The following is a 24,365-nucleotide window of genomic DNA, read 5'->3' on the forward strand; positions in this document are numbered from 1 at the left end:
GTGATTATGAAAGCTTTATATGACAACCTTGGACACATAGCCAGAAGTCTCTAGGGTCCTCTTTTGACCTAAGTTGGCTGCTTGAATGAAGACAAGCTACACAGCTCCCACAAAATGAATCTGGGAAAAAACTCTGACATTTGTAGTGCACCAAATAATAATCAGGCAAACCAGTGAGAAACTGGTGAGTAACATTTTTCTATCCAGACCTACTGCCAGAAGCCCTCAGGCAATAACTAGGAAAGGAGGCTGACAGTGAAGTCAACAACCAACAAAAAAAAAAAAAAAGTCAGTTAGCCTCCCTGTAACCAAAGAGAGTCTGGGGATATGTGTAGCATTCAAGACCTAAAGATACAGAAAAGGTAGTGACCCTGGTAGTGTCCAGGATAGCTTATTAGAGGCTCTGCCTTGTGATGCTAAAGAAGTCCTAAAGATCCAGTACTTCAAACCTCAAAGGATCCTGGGAGGTGAAAGTCAGCTCAGGAACCTTGATGGCTCAGGGTGAGATGAAACCTCAATGACCAGATCAACAAGAAGTGCAGTTAAGGATAGATGCTGGACCTGATACAGTTTTAATTCAGGAACTAAAGCTGTAAAGATCAAGAAACCAAGGAAGACTATGGCTGAAGGGGTTCATTTCAAATTAATGTTCTATCATCTCAACTGCGCTGCACCAACTGTCCCTGCAGCAAGACAATCCCTTTTCTACTTCCCTAAGCATCCCACTACACCACTCTCCACTTTGGCTTTTCCAAATCTTTTCATATCTTCTCAAACCTCCTAGCCTCTTTCTTTAGAGCACCTTAAGATCTCCCTTTTCTTCCCTCCTGGTCTCCTCACATCACTCAGAGGCCTTCTAAGAGATGGTCCTTCTCCTTACAAAGGTAAACCACTCTATTTATACAAGTGATCCTACTCCATTCCAATGTAACTTCTATTATCATAACTTTCTCACTAATCTGCATATGTCCCTTTCTACTGCCTGTTTCCTTACTTACAAATAGGTTCATTTCTTTCCCAACCTCAAAAAAACCTAGGTCTATTGGCACCCAGTGGCAATCAATTCCTTAGGAAGGTCATATATAATCAGTCCCTAGCTTCTAATCTCATCATTCATTTGAAACTGCTTTCTCTAAAGTTACCAATGATGGAATTGCAAATTCTAAAGATCTTCTCTCAGTTCTCATCCTTCTTGACTTCTCTATAACCTTTGATAAAGTTGATTTCCCTCATCACCCTGATCCTTTCTTTTCTCTCTAGGTTTCTGTGACTATTCACTTTCCTGGTTCACATGCTCTTGTCTGACTATTTCTAAAGTCTTTTGTTTTATATTTTCATCCAAGTCATGCCAACTAACCTTTGGTTCTGTCCTGGGGTCTCTTTTTTTTCTCTTGCTATACTATTTCACTTGAAGATCTCAACAGCTCCCAGGGATTCAAATATCATCTCTATGTAGATGATTCTTAAATCTCTCTTATCCAGCCCTTACTTCTCTCCAGTCTCAAAACAGATATCCTATAGACATTTTAAATTCAATTTATTTAAATTCAAACTCATTATCTTTCCCTCTGAAACTTTCCCTCTTCCTAACTTCCCTGTTACTGTCCAGGGTGTCTTCCTCCACCCCACACCAATAACCCAGACTCACAACTTATGTGTCATTCTTGATTTCTTTCTCTCTCTCTTAATCCTCTGCTCCCTGCCAAATTCAATCTGTTGCCAAGAAGAAACCTTCTTTCCCCTAACATTACTACTAGCATCACTTCACACCTGGATTAGAACTATAGCTTTCTGCTTAGTCTTCATTTCTCAGGCATCTTCCCATTTCAATCTTTCTTCCACTCAACTATTTGCATGCTGAGTTCCCTGTTTTATGTGAGCTCTTTGAGAACAGAAACTAATTTCCCTTTCTTTGTATACTCATTACTTACCATAATGACTTAAGTACTAAGCACATAGTAGGTGCTTAATACTTGATATCCTTTCTTTTGTCCTAAAAGAAGGGAGCAGAAAGGTGCTCAAGGGAACATGGAACATAGGGGAACATGGGGAAGGAAGAGAAAAGGGATGATAGACCCATTACTCAGAGTTTTACAGCCACCACTGCTGTCAGGAACACTGCCATTGAACAAATAGGAAAGAAACATGAGGACAAGAGCTTGCTGCTCCAGTGGTTAGTGTTCTCTGTCTGCCATGAACCAAAATGATGAAACTTCTACCCTCCTATCTTCTGCTTTGCACTGGCTTTTTTTCCATTCCTTGTTTTTTTTTTTTTAAATAGTCTGTTTACTTGTCAGTTCTCAAAAAAGAAACGGACTTCTCTGAAACATTGTTCTGTGTATGTCCTCTTGAATAAAGAATGTAGTAGAGAAAGAGATAAGGGCATTCTGATCATTTTTTTCTTTACCCAGAAAAGCAGTAGAGGAGCTCAGAAGGACTTTTGCTTCTGGCACTGTTCCCATCACAGGTACACTGGGCATGACCTATTCCAAGGGCAGCATCAGGTAGGAAGCCTGCTTATCAAGCTGGGCCAGGAGTCCTAAGGCAAGTTTGGGGAGTATAGAAATCTCCTTTGGAACAGAGGGCAAAAAGTGCCTTGATTTTGATTTTTATGTTGAATATAGTCTATGAAAGCAGATTCCTCTGACATTTGGAATCTTAATCAGTAGTTAAAAAAGCTACCATAGAGATAGAACTACCTTGAAGCAGGCCAAAGATTCATAGAGACATTGCTTTCGGATTCTTCAGTATTGACTCATTCTGTTATTATGAAGCAGAACTCATCAAAAATTGGATTGTTCACCCTCAATAGAGAATTTGAACTGAGTTTAAACTTTCATGAGACAAGTTGGTTTTGCTGTACTGATGATAAAAGGAACCACAGCCTTAAGACATTTAGCGTATGTCCTTGGTTGAGGAATCAATGGAGCAAAACAACTGTGGAAGCATATTATAAAACTTCCTTTTTAGCAAAGTTGAATATATAAATAAACAATATTTCTTGGGAAAATAGTAAATGTGAGTGATAGTTTGAGGATAAAAAGGCTTTTCTTAGGGAAAGAGATTAAGATTGGATTGTTTTTCCACCCTGGAAGATAGTGGGTTCTTGACGCATCTAAGAAAGTTTCCTAAGCAGTTGGTTAAGAATTAAGATATCCATTGAAGGGAAGAGATCCCATTATTATTATTGCTCAACTATTCTTGAATATTAACTCAAACTGTATATATATATATATATACATATATATATATGTATATATATACATAGAAAATTCAGTTTTCTATAAGTATTACCTCAAATAATCTTTAGGAAGTCATAACTGACTTAATCCTAAAAACATTGAGTACAAATGGTAATTTTTTTTTTCCTTTGGCATTACCATATGTGGAATTTTGACTGAAGGTTCTAGACAGAATGTCTCTCCCATGCAGGATAAAGCCAAAGTGAAGAGGAACCTTGATTTGTCTCAAGAGACCTGGGCACCATTTCCTCTGGGACACCTAGATAATGGACTCTGTGTGCAAAAGGCCATTCCAGGTAGGGATGCTACTGTAATCTACTGAAGTCACTGTAATCTACTGAATGTTCTACCTTAGAACATAAGCTTGAGTCATGATAATAAGATGGAGGGTATCCACAGGAGGCAACCAGGATGCTACATCTTAGAATCTAGACCACAGGTCACTTTGCTTCCTTTTTCAAAACTGTCAGTACCTGACTATATTTGTCTTCCCTATTTAAACCCTTGCCTTCCTCTTCTTTGGGGACTTCAATATTCGCATTCAAATGTCCCAGTCTCTGTCATGATCTTCATCTCCATTCTACCTCAGAGGAATAATAATTATGTCACAAAGAACATAAGATTTAGAAAGGAACTGTTTTTGTTCTGAATGGTGAAACTAGGAGCAATGAGTGGAAGTTATAGGGAGCCAAACTTAGGTATGAAATAACCAGAAAACTTCCTCACAAGTAGACATGACTAGTGCGGTATGTTGTAGGAAGGAATCTTATTCAGACCCTGGAGGGAATGAATGTTCCAGAGGCTCCTTCCAATTATGAAATTCTAGGTTGCAATCTGGGTTTTGTATATTACTATGTGACCTCAAATAAAATGGTGACTTAGCATCTCTCAGTTTCAGTTTTCTCATCTACAAAAAAAGTGTTGTGATTATATGTTCTCTAAGGTACTTCAGTTCTAAGTCTGTGGGATAGACAGTTTGGTCCCATGCCTGTCCCATGTTTGTTTCGGGTTTTTTTTAGGTTTTTTTTTTTTTTTTGCAAGGCAAACGGGGTTAAGTGGCTTGCCCAAGGCCACACAGCTAGGTAATTATTAAGTGTCTGAGACTGGATTTGAACCCAGGTACTCCTGCCTCCAGGGCCGGTACTTTATCCACTACACCACCTAGCTGCCCCTGTCCCATGTTTCTATCGGTTTCTTGTCATAGCTCTAAGCCTCAAGGCAAAGTGTGTGTCTGGTCTATTCTTGGTTGGGAGGTGGGAATGTGCTGAGAGATGGACAAACAAAATAAAAACAACCTAAGACTACTCAGTGGGAAGTACCACTTGAGGCTGTATGTACCCTCTAAGTTCAAAAACAAGAAACTCCAATTTGACTAGGATGAGGAAACTTACTGAGACAGAGGTTGGGGGGGAGAAACTTTTGTGTGGAGAGAGGCAGGAAAATCTGGCTGGAAAGGAACTGGATACAAGTTAACTAGTACAGAGTTATGTAAGCCTTGGTGATATCTTTTAATAGAATAATAATAAAGACAGACAGTAGAAAATATGATAATGATAATAGATTACATTTATAAAGCATCTTCTATGAACCAGGCATTATATACCACACTTAATGGTTATTATCTCACTTGAGTCTCACAACAACCCGAAGAAGGTGCTCTTTTTTTCTTTCACTCTTTTACAGCTGAGAAAACTGAGGCAGAGAAAAAGTTAATTGACTTACCCAGGGTCACACAGCTAATATTTGAACTTCAGCCAGGAGTTCTATCCACTGGGCCATGTAGATACCATCAACTTTCAATAGACACCTGACTGATGTAATAGAGGGCTCCCATAACCCCCCAAGATAAAGGGAAGGAACTCTGTCTTTTCGGATAAAAACACATGAAAATCCCCATGACTCTCAAAAGTTCGTACTGAGAGGCACTGGTGACTGCCCACCAGTCCTTTTGGCAGCTACATGCTATCCCCAACTTGATATTCCATCTCCTACCTCCTTGCATTCACTTCCCCCTAGGCTCATCTATGACTTTCATAATCCTTACTTCCCCCTCAAGTCTCAAATCAAAGGCCCTCTCTTTCATAAGGCCTTCCCTGATATCCCACTTACCAATATTCTCTCTCACCTCAAATTTTCCTAGAGTTCCTTGTCTGATATTTCCTCCTGCCCACAGCCACCCATCACCCCCATCCCTAACATTTTATCATGTATTGTACTAACTTATTTGTGTTTTTTCTTGTCCTCCCTTACACAATGTAAGCTTCCAGGTAAGGAACATCTCATTCTTGCCTTTGTTTCCCTAAGGTCTCACATTATGTCTCTCATATTTTGGGATACTTAATAAATTCTTAAAGCTTAATCAATATTTGTTAAAGAACTGAATTTGTTGAATTTTTCAAACCTCACCAAACCACTTGTGCTTTGTTCCCTCACCCTGGTCCATACTGGTTGACTGAATAAACAGTCACTTTATACCACTGTGCTGTAAAAAATGACAAAGGGGATGGTTTTGAAGCAACCTGAGAAGACTTGTATGAACTGAGGCACAGCAAGGTTAAGAAGAATTTATACAACAATACTAGAAATACCAACAACTTTGAAAAGGTTGTATAACTCTGAGCCATGGAGTGACCAACTCTGATTCTAGAGGATTCATGATAAAGCAAGGTTCCCACCTCCTGCTGGAGAGGACACAGACTTGAGGTACCTGCCTGGAGTTTGGTCATGGCTAAGCAGGTTGAACTCTGCTTATTTGTTACAAAGGTTTGTTGTTTCCCCCTCCCCCCATTTGGAGGTGAGGTGGGGTGAAGAGAAAATGCTGATTCACCGTAAAAAAAAATAGTTTTTTAATAAGAGTAATTTTTAAGAAATTCCATGCTTATTAGGTTTCCTAGCTCCTTTAAGCCTTCTAGACTCTCTTTTGTGAGCTTGCTGCCCTCTAGGGGTTGGAAGCATTCCTGCTGCCATTTATACTTGAAGGTGAATGATTCTTTCCCTCCCTTTGGACCCTATGGCTTTCTGAATGACCTCAGAGAAAGGAGTTGGAGCTCTCCTTCCATCTCTGTGGCTAGTATGAAGGAAATTTCTAGAGCAGAGGAAAGGTACTCTGGTTTGGAGTTAGATACTTGTTCAAATCTCTGTCTTCATTTATGGCCTATCCCTATTATATGTGATACCTGTATGATCTTGGACAAGTTACATTATATCTCTCAGCCTCAATTTCCTCCCTTGTAAAATGAGATTGGATTTGATGGCCTCTAAGGTTCCTTCCATCTCTAAACCTAGGATCCTATGATCCTAGAATTTCTGTGAACTGTACAAAAGATTGTAAAAGTGATGATTAAAATATTTGATTGTAGGGTGGCTAGGTGGCATAGTGGATAAAGCACTGGCCTTGGAGTCAGGAGTACCTGGGTTCAAATCTGACCTCAGACACTTAATAATTACCTAGCTGTGTGGCCTTGGGCAAGCCACTTAACCCCATTTGCCTTGCAAAAGCCTAAAAAAAAATAAAATAAAAAAATAAAAAAAAATTTGATCATGGCCTTCTCTGAATTCCTTCTGTTTTAGTGGGAATTATTCTCTCAGTCATTACAATTCTCTTTTTTTTTTGGTTTGTTTTTTTGACAAGCAATGGGGTTAAGTGACTTGCCCAAGGCCACACAGCTAGGCAATTATTAAGTGTCTGAGATCAAATTTGAACTCAGTCCTCCTGACTTCAGGGCTGGTGCTCTATCCATGCACCACATAGCTGCCTCAACAGTCACTACAAAACAAGAAGCTTTAAGTGCCTACCATTCATTAATTTATAAATTCATTCTACAAACATTTATTAAGTCCCTACCAAGTGCAAATCCTCGAGGACACAAGGACAAAACGGAAAACAATTCCCTTCCTCAAGAAGCTTACACTTTCTATTCAAGTACAAGGATGAAAAAAAGATACGGCCTTCCTCTCCACAGAGCCTCCTTTGATTCAAAGGTTCCTAGAATGAGAGTTCCTTAAGAACAGTACAATATTCATTTTAACAGGGCTCCTGGAGGCCAGTTATAGTCTGCACAAGTCAGATCTTCAGCATCTGAGGAAGCCTCTGAAGAGGATTGTTGCTGTCCATTGAAAAAAATTGTTTACTCTCCTCTCATCTTCCAGCAAGGTTTTCTTGAAGATCAAAAAGTGAACTAGGGATGACCTAAGTTCCTGAGAACCCTCACAATAACATAGGCAGTCAGTTTTGATTTCAGATCCAGATAGGATTAGGGATTCCAGTGGCAGAGAGCTAGGATGTGGATACAGCTGGGGAACCTCAACCAATGTTCTTTGAGTAACAACCCCCTCTACCTTCAGTGGCCAGGCCCTGAGACAACCAGAGGCACCCTAAGGAGGGGACTTTGAGTTACTGAGAACTGCTAACTTTACAATCAAGAGATGCCCATTGATGCCTGCCTGCCAGCTTCCTCTCTCTTGCTGTCTAAGAGGATGCATTTGAAATCCAAAGTTTTCCTGTTCTTTAAAGAATATTCAGGGGGGCAGCTAGGTGGCACAGTAGATAGAGCACTGGCCCTGGAATCAGGAGGATCTGGGTTCAAATCCAACCTCAGACACTTAACACCTAGCTATGTGACCTTGGGCAAGTCACTTAACCCCACTGCTTTGCAAAAAACAAAAAATAAATTAAAATAAAAGAATATTCAAAGATCCTGCTTAATCAGCATTATTGCCAGCTATCTTTGGTCTATCTTAACTGTTTTTTTTATCTATCTACTAAACATCCAGGTGGGAGGTAGGAGTAAAGATTCCCATTTAGGAAATCTTGAGCTAAGTGCGTTAGAATCAAATTACATTTTATAAACTTTCCAACAGTAGAGAAAAAAATGAATGAAATCATATCTATCTAGTCCTCTTTTTTTCTCCTAAGCAAAAACTGAGAAAGCAGTTGAACAGTGTAATTAAGGGAAGAAGGGATATTTTTGGGCCCTGTGGAGGTCCAATTGCCTTCTCCATTGTTTTCCTTAATCCTAATGCAAAGAAGTCCCTCTCTAAGGGTGGGACAAAGAGAGATTAGAAAACAGGCCATACCTGGTTGGAGGGGAAAGGGTATAGAGAATTGGCAGGGTCCATATTCCAAAGGTTGGGGACAGAAGAGAGAGAGTGAATATTCCTCCCTTTTCTATGTTCAACCAAAAGAACTTCCAAACCCTCACAGTCACAGTAATATTCAGGTTATGCTTATTCAGGGTCACAAAGTGACTAGGTATTTCTATTTCTTATGGGCAAAACATAACCTGACTAGAGACAAAGTAAAAGGTCAGGTGGAGGTAATCTCCTAAAGGTGAAATGAGAATCCTGATCTCTCCAAGGAAAAAATGAAGAAAGAGTCTGGTCTAAGACCTCCTTTTGATTGTTTGTCACATCATGCTATATGGTCTGATTGAGTCAAGCATAAAGCAAAGTGCTTTACAAACCTTTCAGCACTATATATAATTCAATAAGTTATAATAATAATAATAATGATGATAATAATGATAATAATACAAATAAATCACAAGGTAGTTCACCTTACCTTGCCTTATGCACATATGGCAAATTCCATAAATACTTGCTGATTGACTTTCCTACCACCATTAGATAGCCAGACTTCTGTAGTCACCCCTTCCCCCAAGTCATCAGACAGTAAAAGAATATGGCTGTTCCCAGGGGTGGGCCTTTGTATTCTTGAGCTTTTAATCACAATTTAATCACTCTGGACTTTGGTGAAGGCATGGAAATCACCACTGTTGAGATAACTGGCTTTTGGTCCCTTGTCTGGTCAGCATTTGAGCTGTATTTTATCCTTTTGGTCATTTTCCCAGTAGTTTATGGGTCAGTTCTGTCCTGGAAAAATCACTGGTTTGGTTGAGTTCACTTTGAAGAAGAGTCTTCTTTTGCCCTTTTTTTTTTTTAGGTTTTTTGCAAGGCAAACAGAGTTAGGTGGCTTGCCCAAGGCCACACAGCTAGGTATTAAGTGTCTGAGACTGGATTTGAACCCAGATACTCCTGACTCCAGGGCCGGTGCTTTATCCACTGTGCCACCTAGCCGCCCCTCTCTCTTGACCTTTTAAACACCCTCCTCATTGTTGCTGGAATCAGGTCTATCTCAAGTCTGTGGTTATTTCCTAGCCAAAGTTTCCCTACCACTTCCCTTTGGAATTGTCTCCTTCCCATTTTCTACTGTTAACTCCAGGAGAAGAAAGGCCATGTGGCATTCACCATTCTTTTGCTGCCCTGGTCCCCCCTGCCCCAACACCTAGCTTAGTGTTCAACACAAGGAACTGAGATCGTTCTGTGACAGGTACTTATTAACTTTTGAGCACTGATTAGCCATTAGGAAATTGGGCTCTTAGGCAAAGACCTTCTGGAACTGTGAAGTCTTGCTAGTGCCTTTTTTTTCCAGTTACTCTGTAGGGTGTCTGAAACATACCTACATATAACTAGTTTAAAGCTAATAGCTACCTGGAAATAAACTTTTGGAGGACAATAATAGTTTATAACAGTTACCACTTATACAGAGCTTAAAGGTTTGCAAAGCATTCCATCTATGTTATTTCATGTGATCATCACAACTCTGAGAGATAAGTGCTATACTATTAATATCATCCACATTTTATAGACATGGAAACGTAGGTTGAGAGATTATATGACTTGCCTAGGGTCACACAGCTAGTCTGTGTCTAAGGCAGAATTTGAATTCAGGTCTTCCTAACTCCTAGCACTATATTCACTGAGCCTCTTAGCAACCTTCAAAAAATAGGACAGAATGAGCAGAGCTCTGTAGGTCTTTCTGTTCACCTCCTTCTCAGCTCGATTCCATCATCAGTCGAGCACTACAGGATGGGGGAAACCCCCAGGGCTGACCACATCAGTTCACTTACGTTTCAATAGCTTGCTGGAATTTTCCAACTCTTGCAAAGACCCTGCCAATGTTATCCAGGGCTCGAGATTTGGCATCAGGCAGATCACTGTGGGGAAAGAGTTGAAAATGCTGCTTATTTAAACTTCTAAACCAGCCCCTAGCTATGCATTGCACATTTTATCTCGGTCCATTCTTACTATTATCAGCCTATAGATAGGATCACAGCTGGAGCACAGAAGGGAGATGGTCCAGTCATCTCATTTTACAGATGAGGAAATAGACTTGGGGAAGTTGGGTGATTTGCAAGATCACACAGGTAATAAATGCTAGAGATAGGATTGAACCAGATTTCTTTTCATTGGACCACATTGCCTACCAGTATAGGGTGGACAAGTATCATCTTGTACTTGGATTATAGCAGATGTCAGTTAACTGTTGCCTTCAGGGCCTACTCTCTTTGAATCTCTGTCTCTTCCAGTCTGAACTTTTTAAAAGTTCATCACTTTCATCACATCTCCCTTCTGCTCAATATCAAGTGCTTCTGATGTCTTTTAGGATGAAGTCCAAATTCATCAAAATGGCTTTCAGAATACTTTACAATTTGATTGTATCTTTCTACTACAATCCTATCCATTAAACTGCATATAAGCATTGCTCAATATTGTTCCAGGTCCTTTGAGAATATTCAAGAAAGAGCCAAGATTTCTAACCCAAAGGAGGTTCAGGACCTTGTTGGAGAGGAAAAAAACAATATTACAAAAAGTTGAGAGACATCAAACAGTAAATGATTAAGTGCTAAATTATATGGCCTCCTCAAGGTTGGGAGATGGTTTTAGGTTCTTCCCATCCTAAGACAACTCAAGTATGGGCAGGTCCTATCAACCCAGAAAGGTTTTGACTTCAGGGTAGGTAATAGATTATCATGTAAGGACTAGTAAGGAGAAGTGATTCACCTGATTGGTCATATCAAGGATGAAACTATGAGCCATGAAGCACAAGAATTAGTGTCTAGGTAGGGGAAGATAGTGCCCACATACATCTCTTTTGAGATACTGAAGTTAATTGCGTGATGGAAGAGATTGGGGAAGAAGGAAGGAAAAGTAATGAGGGAAGGTTGATGGAGTAATTGGGACTTGAGTCAGATCTCAAAAGATGGGAAAGATGTAGAGGGACAGAAAATAGGCAAGGAGATATGACAAAAGGAAAGGCAGGGAGGGAGGAGTAAGAGCATGGCAGAGTCACCAGAGAGTAAGAAAGGATACTACCTTGGTGAGGATGGAACAGCACAAAAGTAGGTCAGAAGCTTAGATAGCTTGTATAAGACCTGATTTCAGAGTACCAAAAAACTAGGCAGAACTTGATGCAAAAAGTCCATAGAGCCATTGAAATTTTTTAAACAATGACATGGAAATAGTTTGAAGGAAACCATTCTAGAAGAGAATAAGCATGTGTCACCCCTTCAGGACCACTGCCTTATGGCAGCAGAGGGGCTTACATAGCTCAATGAAACATTGATCTATGCCAGACAGGGTTAGGCAAGATGGACAAGTCATAGTGAAGAGTCCTGACAAAAGGTGGAAAAGAACATGGCAACTCAATCCAGTATCTTTACCAAGAAAATCTCATGGATCAGAAGGGCCTGGGATACTATGGTCCTTGGGGCCATGCAGAGGTGGACAGGTGTGAACAACTGAAAAACCCACTATATGCCAGCTAAGCACTTTTTAATATCTCATTGGATCTTCACAACAACCCTGTGAAGTAGATGCTATTATTATCCCCATTTTATATTTGAGGAAATTGAGGCATGCAGAGGTAAAGTGACTTGCCCAGGGTTACGGGCATGAGGTCAGAAGGTCTTATTTGTCAGACCAGATCTGAAGCCTAGGAAGTGCATGGGGATCCAATAACCAAGGAAGGTGTCATGAAATGCCAGAGCTGAGAGCACAGATACAAGAAGCATAAAAACAAAACCAGATTTTGAGAGAAAAACAGCAATGCCAGAAGGAAGGAAAGACAACAGAGCCATACTAGCATGAGAAATGGGGAACCAGAAGAAAGGCGTGCCATTTGTTAAAGAAGCTTAAGTTTCCTTTATGTGATAAGGAACTCTTACACATGGCTTCCTTTTTATGAAGAACTAGGGCTGCTAGCCAAGGAGGTCTTCTCATCTTAAGAGAGATGTCTTGTTGATCACTTTATATATAAGGAGAAGACCCAATTCCTATTAAATAATTAGCAAATTATCTTGACTTTAAATGTGTGAAAAGTGTTTTGTAATTGTGTTACTGGGTTAGTCTTGGCAGTTGGACTCCCAAATATTTTATATTATCTAAGTTATTTTAAATGATATTTTTCTTTCCATCCCTTACTGCTGGGCTTTTTGGTCATATAAAGAAATGCTGTTGATTTATGTGGGTTTAGTTTATATCTTTATTTTTTTAGATTTTTCAAGGCAATGGGGTTAAGTGGCTTGCCCAAGACCACACAGCTAGGTAATTATCAAGTGTCTGAGGTCAAATTTGAACTCAGGTACTCCTGACTCCAAGGCCAGTGCTCTATCCACTGCGCCACCTAGCCACCCCATTTAGTTTATATCTTACAACTTTCCTAAAGTCGTTAATTATTTCAAATAGTTTTTTAGTTGATTCTTTAGGGTTCTCCAAGAATACCAACTTATCATTTGCAAAGAGGGATATTTTTGCTTCCTTAATGTCTATTCTAATTCCTTCAATTTCTTTTTCTTCTCTTATTGATAAAGCTAACATTTCTAGTACAATATTAGTGGTAGTAATGGTAATCACCCCTGATCTTTTTTGGGAGGTTTTTTGTTTCCATGTTATACACCAATCAAAATTGAAATGTGCTGGGGCAGCTAGATGGTATAGTAGATACAGCAGCCCTGGAGTCAGGAGAATCTAAGTTCAAATCCAGCCTCAGATACTTAATAATTACCTATCTATATGTCCTTGGGCAAGTCACTTAGCCCTATTGCCTTGCAAAAAACTAAAAAAAAAAACTGAATGTGTTGAAAAACCATTATCCTTGAGGAAAAGTAAAATATTAGAGATAGCAAAATTATGTAGTACCTAAGACAACTTTTTTTTAAAAATTGAAGGTAATAAGCCCTACCAGATCTAAAATGATATTATAAAGCATCAGTCATCAAAACTGTCTGGTACTGGCTAAGAAATATAGTGGTGGATCAGTGGAATAGACTAGGTACAATAGCAGGAAATGATTATAGTCATGTGCTGTTTGATGAACTCAAAGAGTCCAATTATTGGGATAAAAACTCTCTCTTCGATTAAAAAAAACTGTTGGGAAAATTGGGAGTTAGTATGGAAACTTGGATTAGACTAACACCTCATACCCTATACCAAGATAAGATCAAAATAGATACAGCATTTAGACTTAAAAAACAATATTATAAGCAAACTAGGAGATCAAGGAATAGTTTACCTGTCAGATCTATGGAATAGGAATCAGTTTATGACCAAGGAAGAGAGAGAACATCATTAAAAACAAACTAGATGATTTTGATTACATTAAATTAAAAAGGTTTTGCACAAACAAAACCACTGTAACCAAGATCAAAAGAAATGCAGTAAACTGGGAAACAATTTTTACAACTAGTATTTCTGACAAAGGACTCATTTCTAAAATATACAAAGAACTGATTCAAATTTTTTTAAAAAAACAAGCCATTGACAAATGGTCAAGGGATATGCAAAGGCAATTTACAGATGAGGAAAACAAAGCAATCCATAGTCATATGAAAAATTGCTCTAAATCACTACTTATTAGAGAAATGAAAATTAAAGCCTCTCTGAGGTACCACCTCACACCTCTCAGACCCGCTAATATGAACAGAAAGGATAATGAATGATCAATGTTGGAAGGGATGTGGGAAATCTGGGACACTGATACATTGTTGGTAGAGCTGTGAACTCATCTAACCTTTCTGGAGAGAAATTTGGAATTATGCCCAAAGGGCAACAAAAATGGCCATACCCTTTGATCAGCAATACCACTACTGGGTCTGTATCCTGAAGACATTATGAAAAAGGGTAAAAACATCACTTGTACAAGAATATTCAGAGCAGCCCTGTTTGTGATGACAAAGAACTAGAAATCAAATAAATGTCCTTCAACTGGAGAATGGCTTAATAAACTGTGGTATATGTTTGTCATGGAACACTATTGTTCTATTAGAAACCAGGAGGGATGGGAATTCAGAGACGACTGGAAGGATTTACATGAACTGATGCTGAGTGAGATGAGCAGAACCAGAACACTGTACACCCTAACAGCAACATGGGGGAGATGATCAACCTTAATGGACATGCTTATTTTATCAGTGCAACAATCAGGCACAATTTTGGGCTATCTGCAATGGAGAATACCATCTGTATCCAGAGAAAGAATTGTGGAGTTTGAACAAAGACCAAAGACTATTACCTTTAATTTAAAAAAAAACAACATTATCTTATTATGTAATTTGCTATCTCGTATGCTTTATTTTTTTTCCTTAAGGATATGATTTCTTTCTCATCACATTCAATTTAGATCAATGTATACCATGGAAATAATTTAAAGACCAACAGACTGACTTCTGTAGGGGTTGGGGGGAGGGAGGCAAGATTAGGGGAAAAATTATAAAATTCAAAATAAATAAAATTTTAAAAATTGAAGGTAAGAGACAGACACACTAGTGTACTGTTGCTGGAATTCTAAACTGGTCCAATCAATTCCAGAAATAATCAATCTATCAACCATTTCTTAAGCACCAATTTAACTTGGAATTATTCTAGAAAAGTCTCTCAACTTTGTATGTCCTTTGACACAGTGATTTCACTACCAGGCATAAACCCCACAGAGAGCAATGACAGAGGAAATGTGCTCATACAATCAAAAGTATTTATGGCAACCCCTTTTATATAAGACTCTGGAAGGAAAGTGAGTGGCTATAGACTGGAAAAAGGCTGAACAGATTGTAGTGTTTATTAATGTAATAAGATTTTATTGTATTTTAAGGAAAAGCGAACATGAAGATTCCAAAAAACTTTGTTAAGAAGCAAGAAATGATGCAGATGGGGAATAGCAGGGAGAATACTTGAGCATTCTTCCATACCTCCTCTCAGAAAAGATCCAAATTCTGAGCAGGAAATCCAAGGAAAATCACAGGGAATCATTTTCCCAACCAGGTTGACACAGAAAGACAAAGTTTTCTGGACACTGGAGAGGGATCTAGCTAGGGAAGTACATGCAGAACATTCCAGCACAGGATAGGACAAAGCTATGCACTTGAAAAAAAAAGAGACACTACATCTACTAGAGAGGGGCCTAATCTTGTACAGGGTAGAGGAAGAGGTATTTCCAGGCAGCTCTGTTATTTACTACCTAGTTCCAGAGTACAAAATGAAAACCAGGACTATACTGGAGAGGAGTTTCAGGATGAGGAATAGTCCCAGGGACCTGGAATGGAGCTGATTAAGAAGGAGCAAATTAAGGAGTAAATTAAGAAACAAGCAGTATCTGTGGGGTGCTAACTCCACAAGTAGAGCAGGGTATCAGTTCTAGCTTCCAGCCTGGTCTGAAATCCCAGAACAAAGGAATATCTAAAATTCTGCTGCTCTGAATCAGCACAGCTTTCTTGGCACTGTACAGCAGCTGAGTCCAGGAGCAGTCTACTGGAACTCCATGCAAGGGCAGGCATACAAGTGTTTTGCTTAGACACAAACCCAGGTTAGAAACTTACAAAGTTTAGACAAAGGGGTCAGCAATCAGACCTTCCCTGGAGCTGAACTCTTTGGGAGCACTAAAATCTTGCCTAAACTGTCTTTAAGTTCTTGGAATAACACAATCAATATCCCAAGAAAGAAGCAATAAGAATCTAGTGGATACAGGGTCTACTCTGATGTTCCTTACAGAAATGTGCAAAGACTGGAAGAACGAGAAACCATCCCCCCCCCAAATTCCACTACAGAAAGCAATTATAATAATAATGATACTCAATACTTATACCCAGAAGAAGAAAATGACTCCCAATACATATACAAGCAAAGCCTCAGAGAGAAATACAGCTTAAAAACAAATTCAATCAGAATTCCTGAAAGAAATAAAACAATAATTGTTTTAAAGAGTTAATTTTTTTTAATAAATGAAATAAGAATGGTAGAAGAAAAAATGGAGAAGAAATGAAAGTTAAGGAAGGAAAAAATAGAAAGGGATTGGAATTTGAATGGACCAAATGGGAGATAATGATCCCACATGAACCAATAAGAAAAGTCAAAAGTCTGGGAAAAGAATAGAAGAAAATGTAAGGAATCTCATAGCAAAAACTGACCTGGAAGAAAGATTTATTTTTATTTTTATTTTTTTAAATTATAGGTTGTTGGGGTTTTTTGCAAGGCAATGGGGTTAAGTGGCTTGCCCAAGGCCACACAGCTAGGTAATTATTAAGTATCTGAGGCCAAATTTGTACTCAGGTACTTCTGACTCCAGGAAAAAATATTAAAGAGAAAAAAATTTAATTACCTGAAAGTTGTGCCAAGAAAAGGAGTCTACATATCATATTTCAAGATATCATGTTGCCCAGTTCTTTTGGAATTGGAGAACAAAGCAAAAAAGGTAACACTAATCACCTCCTGAATGAAACTCTAAAATGAAAACTCCTAGAAACATTATTGCCAAAATCCAGAGCTTCCAGAGGTAAAAAAAAAAACAAACCAACAAAAAACAAAAACAAAAACTGCAAGCAGTCAGCAAAAAAGAATTCAAGTATCTGGAGCCAAAATCAGTATCACACACTTAGTAGACACTCCTCTAAAAGAACAGAAAGTTTGGAATCTCATTTTTCAGAGAGCCAAAACTATAGGCTTATAAAGAACTACTTACCCAGAAAACTTCATTATAATCCTACAAAAGAAACAATTGAACATTATTGAAACAGAGGACTTCTAAGCATTGGTGATGAAAAGACCAGCTGTTCACAGAAACTTGGCAGTAAAACATAGGAGTCTAGAGAGACTTAAAAAGGTAAAGATGAACAAACAATTTAAAGGGGCTAAACATAAACTGTTTACATTCTAATATGGGGATAGAATACATGTCCTCAAACTCCTATCATCATCCGGGGGTCTGTCTGATGATCTTAAAGGAAAATGGAAAAAGGAGGGGAAGAAAAATAACCTAGTAGGGGAAAATGAAGAGAAAAAAATGGAAAATTGCCTCACAAAATGAGGGTGAACAAATAGAAGTCTATACAGAAAAGGAGGAAAGGATGTGGAGAGTGGGTGACACTTGAACCTCATTCTTATCTAAACTTATCAAAATGAGGCAAGGCCTTTTGAAGGAGGAAAGTGGTGGTATAGGAGCTAAGCTCTGCAGGGAGTGAAGTATTTTTTTACATGAAGGAAAAATATATACATGCACAATTGGGTACAGAAATACATTTCACAACTAGAGATGTAAAAAGTGAATTAAGAGTAGATTAAAAAAGGAATTATTACTAAGCAAAATAACAACTAAGAACATAAAAATATTAAAAAAAATTTTTGTGATGATAAACTGAGTAAATGTTCATCAACTAGGGAATGACTGAACAATTATGACATATATATAATAGAATACTATTATGTTGAACGAAGAGATAAATGGGATGGTATCAGAGAAACCTGAGAACATTTGAATGAAATGATATGGGGAGATGTGAATAAAAGCAGAATACTTTATACAAAATAATAATAATAATAATAATATAAAGATGTTTAACTTTGAAAAACTTGAGAAGTCTGACGAATACAGTGACCAAGAATGATTCCAAAAAACTCCTGATGGAATATGTTACCTCCAGCTTCTGTTAGAGGGATACCGGAGTATAGATTGAGACATTTTTTAAACATGGTCAATATGTTCAGTTTTTCTGTCTCCTCTTTCCACATATGTGTATATACAAATATATATAAAACATACATGCAATGTATTGAATAAATATAAGATAATTAGGAAGGGGAGAGGCAGTTTGGCAGTTGGTATTTGCAGTTAGCAAAGTGAGGCAAGGCATATAAGAGGAGAGAGGTGATATAGGAGTTAAGCTTTCAACAGAAAGGAGAGAGCACAATCTAGGCACAGGGGAGATGAAGCAAACCTATGCAAAAACAAAAGGGGGTAGTTATGACTATCTTACAAAAACGAAAGATATCAACAAAATTTTTTTTAAATCAAAATCCATGAATCCCCAAAATGGACACAGTACTCCAGTGATATGACCAATGCAGGGTTCAATGGGACTATCATACTTCTCGAAATCAGACTTAATGTAATCAAGATCATTCTACCTCTTTTGGCTGCCATACCACTATTAAATTTGTCACTTTTTTTTCACTTCCACATCTAGACATCCTTAATTCCATTTTATATTTTATATAATTGATATTTTAAATTCAAATTTGGAATTTTATATTCATCCCTATGAAATTTTACCTTGTTATTTCTGACTCAGGTTCTTTTGTTTGTCAACATCTTTTAGAAACTTGATTGTGCTATCTGTATCATCTCTCCCTTCTGGCCTCATTATCATTCTTGAATCATGACTATACTGATAAAAATGTGAAACAAAATACCACCACCACCACCACCACCACCACCACAAAGACAGACCCCCTGGAGTGCTGCAGTAGAGCTCTACCTTCTGTCTGACAGCAGTCCATTAATGAACACCCTTTGAGTCTGGTCATTTACCCAAATATCAAGATGGTTGATTGACACCTTCCAAATTTTAAGAGTTGGGGAGCAGCTAGATGGTGTAGTGGATAAAGCACTGGCTTTGGAAGTCAGGAGTACCTGGGTTCAAATCCAGTCTCAGACACTTAATAATTACCTAGTTGTGTGGCCTTGGGCAAGCCACTTAACCCCATTTGTCTTGCAAAAACAAAACAAAACAAAACAAAACAAATTTTGAGAGTTAGAAGATGTTGCACAGGCAGGGGCAGAACTGTTATGGGGGGCCAACTACCTCGGATCAGGACGCTGTGGAGCAGAAAGGTACTAGGAAGGGTCATTCAAGGTAGAGGCAGAGTGAAGACCAGAATCACAGCCATGGGTTTAGAAAACAGGAGTGCACTACTGCAGTAATATTGCAGAGCTCTACAAAAGTTCTTCTCAAGGTATGTTCTGAAGGGAGCTGCATGCAAGCTTTTCTCACTTTCTCTGAATCCCCTAGACTACATGTCCCAGTATTCATTTTCTTTCAGGATAACTGTTGATTTTAAGTGTGTAAGGTAACAGTCTCAAAGCCCTCTAAATATAAGGTAACTCCACCTCCCCCACCCCCAGTTTCTAAAGCTTAGATGAGAATAGTTCTTGCCCTCTTTGACTGAAGGTCAACAAGTGCATTTAGGTTTTTTGTTTTTGTTTTTGTTTTCGCCAGGCAATGAGGTTAAGTGGTTTGCCCAAGGCCACACACACAGCTAGGTAATTATTAAGTGTCTGAGGTTGGATTTGAACTCAGGTACTTCTGACTTCAGGGTCTGTGCTCTATCCACTGTGCTGCCTAGCCACTCCAACAAGTGCACTTAGTCTCCCCGATCCTGGGCACTAATCATATTAGAAGGTAAAGGGTGGGAGGAAAGGATGTCTAATGAGACTGATGTGGCTGCCTAAGGATCTGCACCTTAAATTTTTTAAAAGACATATTCAAAGGATGATGAATAACAGAGATGAAGACAAAAGCATGGATCCATAAGAGGAATATCAGAATAAGCTGTGACTGACAGGAAAGTTAAGCATGACAAAAAGGGTCAGAGAAAATTCAGACATGTTCCTTGGTAGAAGGAGTAATGATACCTACAACTGAGAGAAGGTTGAGCTGTTTAACACTTTGCTTTTCTTCTTTGCCAAGGAAAATTATCTTTGGATTGAAAAGTGCAGAACACAGATAGCTAATAGGGAATCAAAATCTAAGATAAGTAAGGCAGTAAGAAGAATTGGCAGCTATGGTGGCTGAGTCAATGTGGTTATTCTTTGAAAAATTATGGAGAAAGAGAAATGTCACAGGACTAGAGAAAGGCAAATATTGTCCTGAAAAAGTGAAAAAAAAGTGGAGTCTGGAAACTATAGGTCAGCGAGCTATTTGATTTTTTGTAAAGTTCAAGAATTAAAGGAATGGTTAGGTAATATGTAGATAAGGGAGTGATGATTATAACATTATTTAAGGTGGCTTCATCAATAAAAAGTTATTCCAGGGCAGCTAGGTGGCACAGTGGATAGAGCACCGGCCCTGGAGTCAGGAGTACCTGAGTTCAAATCCGGCCTCAGACACTTAATAATTACTTGGCTGTGTGGCCTTGGGCAAGACACTTAACCCCATTGCCTTGAAAAAACGTAAATAATAATAATAATAATAACAACAACAACAATATTATGCCAAACTATTATTGGTCAGTCATAGGTCAATCCCCTTATTACACTGATTTCCTTTTTTGGACAGTATTTCTCATTTGGGGGGAGGGGGAGGAATCAAAAGAATGAAATGGATAAAATTACTCTAGATTTTATCAAAGTGTTTATCAAAGTGTTTCATGATTTCCTGTAAAACAAATGAAGAGATGTGGGCTAGAAAGCTAGACTCAAAGGGTCATCTTTAATAGTTTAAAGTTAATCTGGAAGTTAGTCTCCACAAGCATGCCCCTGGGAACTGTGCTTGATCCATTTCTGTCAATGGCTTGGGATAAAGGCAGAGAGGACTTGCCTATCAAATATGCAGGTGATACAAATAAACAGGCCAGCTAATTCGCAGGGGACAGTCAGGATTTAAAAAGATGTGAACTACAAGAACTGTGAGCCTACTATAAGATTACATTTAATAAGGATGAAAGGATAATGCAAATCAGACTCTATTGAAAGTAGCACAAGGCCCTGGATTAGGGGAGTGATAGTCTTATGTGTCTTCCCTGGGAAGACCACATCTGGCATATGCCACAGCTTAAAAAGAACACCAATATATGGAAAGTGGACAAAAGAGGGTACTCAGAATAGTAAAGGGTCATAAATTCATGCCAATTGAGCATTCATTAAAAGATTAGAATGTTGGACCTAGAGAAGAATTCAAGGGACAAGATAGCTGTCTTGAAGTATCTAAAGGGTTGAGACAAGGAAGAAAGAAGCAGCTTGTTCTACTTGACCCCAAGGGAGAGGATCAGATGGAATATGTAGAAGCCATTTAGGCTTGATGGAAGAAAAAAATTTCTAACAATTAGAGCTATCTTAAAATGGAATGGCTTGGTCTTGGAGGAAGTGGGTTCTCCCTCATTAGAGGTCACTAGGCTAAAGTTGGATGATGCTCACTTGTCAGATGTGTAATACTTGTTCAGGCACAATTTGGACTAGATGTTCTCTTTCTTAAAAATTTTATTTATTTATTTTTAGATTTTTTTCAAGGCAAATGGGGTTAAGTGGCTTCCCCAAGGCCACACAGCTAGGTAATTATTAAGTGTCTGAAACCGGATTTGAACCCAGGTACTCCTGACTCCAAGGCCGGCGCTTTATCCACTCCACCACCTAGCCACTCCCTAGATGTTCTCTTAAGGTCCCTTCCAATTCAGAGATTCTGTGATTCTATCTGTCCCTAACAAGCAAAACAAAGGGTAAAAGTCAAGGGAAATGCTAAGAAAAATTATCCTGGTAGGCAGAGATATGCATGCTACATTTTCAGAGGAAAATTTAGTATCCAAGGTCAAATTCCCATTTTTCTGCAAGACACTCACTACTTCCGGGCAATCTCCAGGTCCTTTCGATGGCTTTGTAATGCAGCTGCCATGTGTCCCATTTCAATCTGTGCATTCCCAATACAACTGTGTAAATTGCCAAGCAATTCATCTTTGTTGGGCACTTCTTCCTTGTCCCACTCCATCACCTTCTTCAGCACTTTCTCAGCTTTCTGGCAGCTCCCCTCAGCACTGCCCCTGGTAAGTACTGGGAAGGAAATAGGCCAGGGGAGAACGTCAGGCATGTCCCCATGGAGCCAGGCTGGGGATTCATGCTTCTATTAACCAATTCCTCCTCATGTAGAAAGGGTTGAAATTGTGTAGATTGCTTATCAGGTCCCCTGGTCCCAGGCCTCTTGTCTGGTCCCTGATCCCCACCTTCCCTATACCATAAACAATTGGGAAAGGAGGAGAAAATCGGATCCTGCCCTGGAACCAGAGCCACTTACACATGTCAATTTCCTCCAGGCTCTTGAGAATATAACGGGCTGTCTCGGAGGGGCGGCGCTTCCGATCTCGGACCCACTTCCCTTGCAGAAGTTTCCGGTCCCTCTCCCGGGCATAGATTGGCTTCTGCTGCCTCCAGAAGTCAGTCCGAGTATCTAGGTAATTGATGCCAGTCATGATCAAGTCCTCCACAGTCATTCCAGACTTGATAGTGCCTTTGATCAGGTCTTTGGGAATGAGAAGCGGAGGAAGGGAAGAGCCAAGGAGAACAGGAGTCAGTGGGAGTCACATTGTCCAGGGGCAGGACTATAAAAGGAGAGCCCTTGGTCAGAGACCCATATTTTGGAGCTTTCCCTATGCCAGAGTTGTAGAAAATCTGAAACAAGGAAAAACCATTCAGGCCAAGAATTAGGCCAAGAACTCCAACATTTTAAAAGGGATTATAAACATTTCCTCTAGCCACCATCAGAGTAAAGAATCTCTTATTTTGACACCTGAATCTATGGAGAGAAGTAAAAGGAGTATACTAGTGAATTGTATTCATTAAGAACTTATTCATTTGAAAAGAGAAGCCCAGGAAGCCTCCTTTCCTGGCTCTCAGTACTGTTGGGGCTCCTATTATAGTCAGCAGAGTCCAAAGTCATGGTCTTGGAAGTTGTACTCTGAATGTCTGCTTCTTTCCCTATCCCTGGAGCTTTGGGGGACAGGAAGGTAAAGTTGAAGAGGGACACAGGATCTGAAATCCCACCTTGGCCTCAGCTTTGAATGGAACAGGGAATACTGGGTTGGTCAAAGATAAGTATAAACCTCTGCATCAGGATTCAAGGCCTTTCTGGCCACCCTTCACAGAGTCAATATTAGCAGTGTATATTCTGGTGGACAAGAATCATCCAATCCTGTAAGCAAGAAGGCACATCTATGTCAAAACAGCTGCCCCTGAGAGATAGGTGACCTTGAGGGAATCTTACAATATCATTAGAAAGTCAATTCTAGAAAAAAGATATTTTGTCCAAATTTCAGTAGTCAAATTATCTAATGACAACAATCATCCTTGGACTCATGTCCAAGTATTTTGACCATGGGACTTTCATTTTCTACCTCATTCTTTTTTTCCTCCCAGCACCATTAGCTCAGATTGTTCTCACTTTGCAGACAGAGAAATTGAAACTATAGAAAGCAATGGGAGTGGCCCAAATCTCTGGTTCTAGGTTCTTTTCTTTCTTCAGTAGCCCCACATTCATGGAGGGATATCTACCCCACATCCCAAATCTCAATAACTGTAATCAACAAGACCTTCATCCTTAAGAAGCTTTTCCAGATACTCCTTGTCCACATAAAGTTCCCCTAGCAGCTGGCGAACAGTCTTCTCACTCTTCATTGTGCTCTTAGGTTTACTTTCTGCCTTGGTGTCCTTCCAGAGTTGTCTTGTGGGAGTCTTCTGTTGGGCTTTCATACTCTGAGAGTAAAGGGTAAGACAAAGCAGAGCCTCATCAGGAAGCAGAAAACCCTCCAGGTCTTGGCTTACCATGACACCTGGGCTTCACTTCCTCCTCCCCTGTGATCTCCCTGTAGGCTTGAAAAAGCATAGCCCATGGCAGGGAATATAACTGCTGCTCATTCAATAGGGCTAGAAAAATGGCTAGACTCCCAAGATCCCTCTAACATCTGGGACTGTGGAAGGATCTAAGCATGCACTCATGATGGGAGAGAACTGAACACTTCCAACCATGAGGACTACACAGATTCCCAAGTATACATGGATTCCTCCCACTTAGGGCAGCAGACACAATATCAAGTCCCTTACCTCTGCCTGTTTGCTTAAGAAGAAGAGGTCCCCTTTATTTTCCAACTTAATCGAGGAAGGACCTGAAAGGACAGCCGGTTCACAGGTTAGTCAGGCTCTCGTCCATGACCTATGACATACTGTTGCCAGCAGTGTAGGGTTGACTTTGGCAGAGGAAAGTTGGGCTGTGGTTAGGCTCATCCAAGGTGACCTGAGAGTCAGAATTTTGGCTGGAT

General features: G+C 39.4%; 1 protein-coding gene across 5 annotated transcripts in view; it reads right to left on the minus strand.

Annotated features, from left to right (window-relative positions):
• Positions 1 to 24,365, minus strand: part of ODAD4 (outer dynein arm docking complex subunit 4) — a 60,956-nt gene that overhangs the window by 31,773 nt on the left and 4,818 nt on the right. For 3 of the 5 annotated variants that reach the window (XM_074223909.1, XM_074223912.1, XM_074223913.1), the window contains exons 4-8: positions 24,151 to 24,212; positions 23,640 to 23,802; positions 22,349 to 22,573; positions 21,900 to 22,107; positions 10,151 to 10,237 (exon numbers count right to left, since the gene is read on the minus strand). In XM_074223909.1, the coding sequence (XP_074080010.1) occupies positions 10,151 to 10,237; positions 21,900 to 22,107; positions 22,349 to 22,573; positions 23,640 to 23,802; positions 24,151 to 24,212 (745 nt within the window). The remainder of the gene's footprint in view (positions 1 to 10,150; positions 10,238 to 21,899; positions 22,108 to 22,348; positions 22,574 to 23,639; positions 23,803 to 24,150; positions 24,213 to 24,365) is intronic. The other 2 variants (XM_074223910.1, XM_074223911.1) reach the window with 2 other exon arrangements.

This window comes from Macrotis lagotis, chromosome 2 (genome assembly GCF_037893015.1).
Source record: "Macrotis lagotis isolate mMagLag1 chromosome 2, bilby.v1.9.chrom.fasta, whole genome shotgun sequence".
Lineage (NCBI taxonomy): Eukaryota > Metazoa > Chordata > Mammalia > Peramelemorphia > Peramelidae > Macrotis > Macrotis lagotis.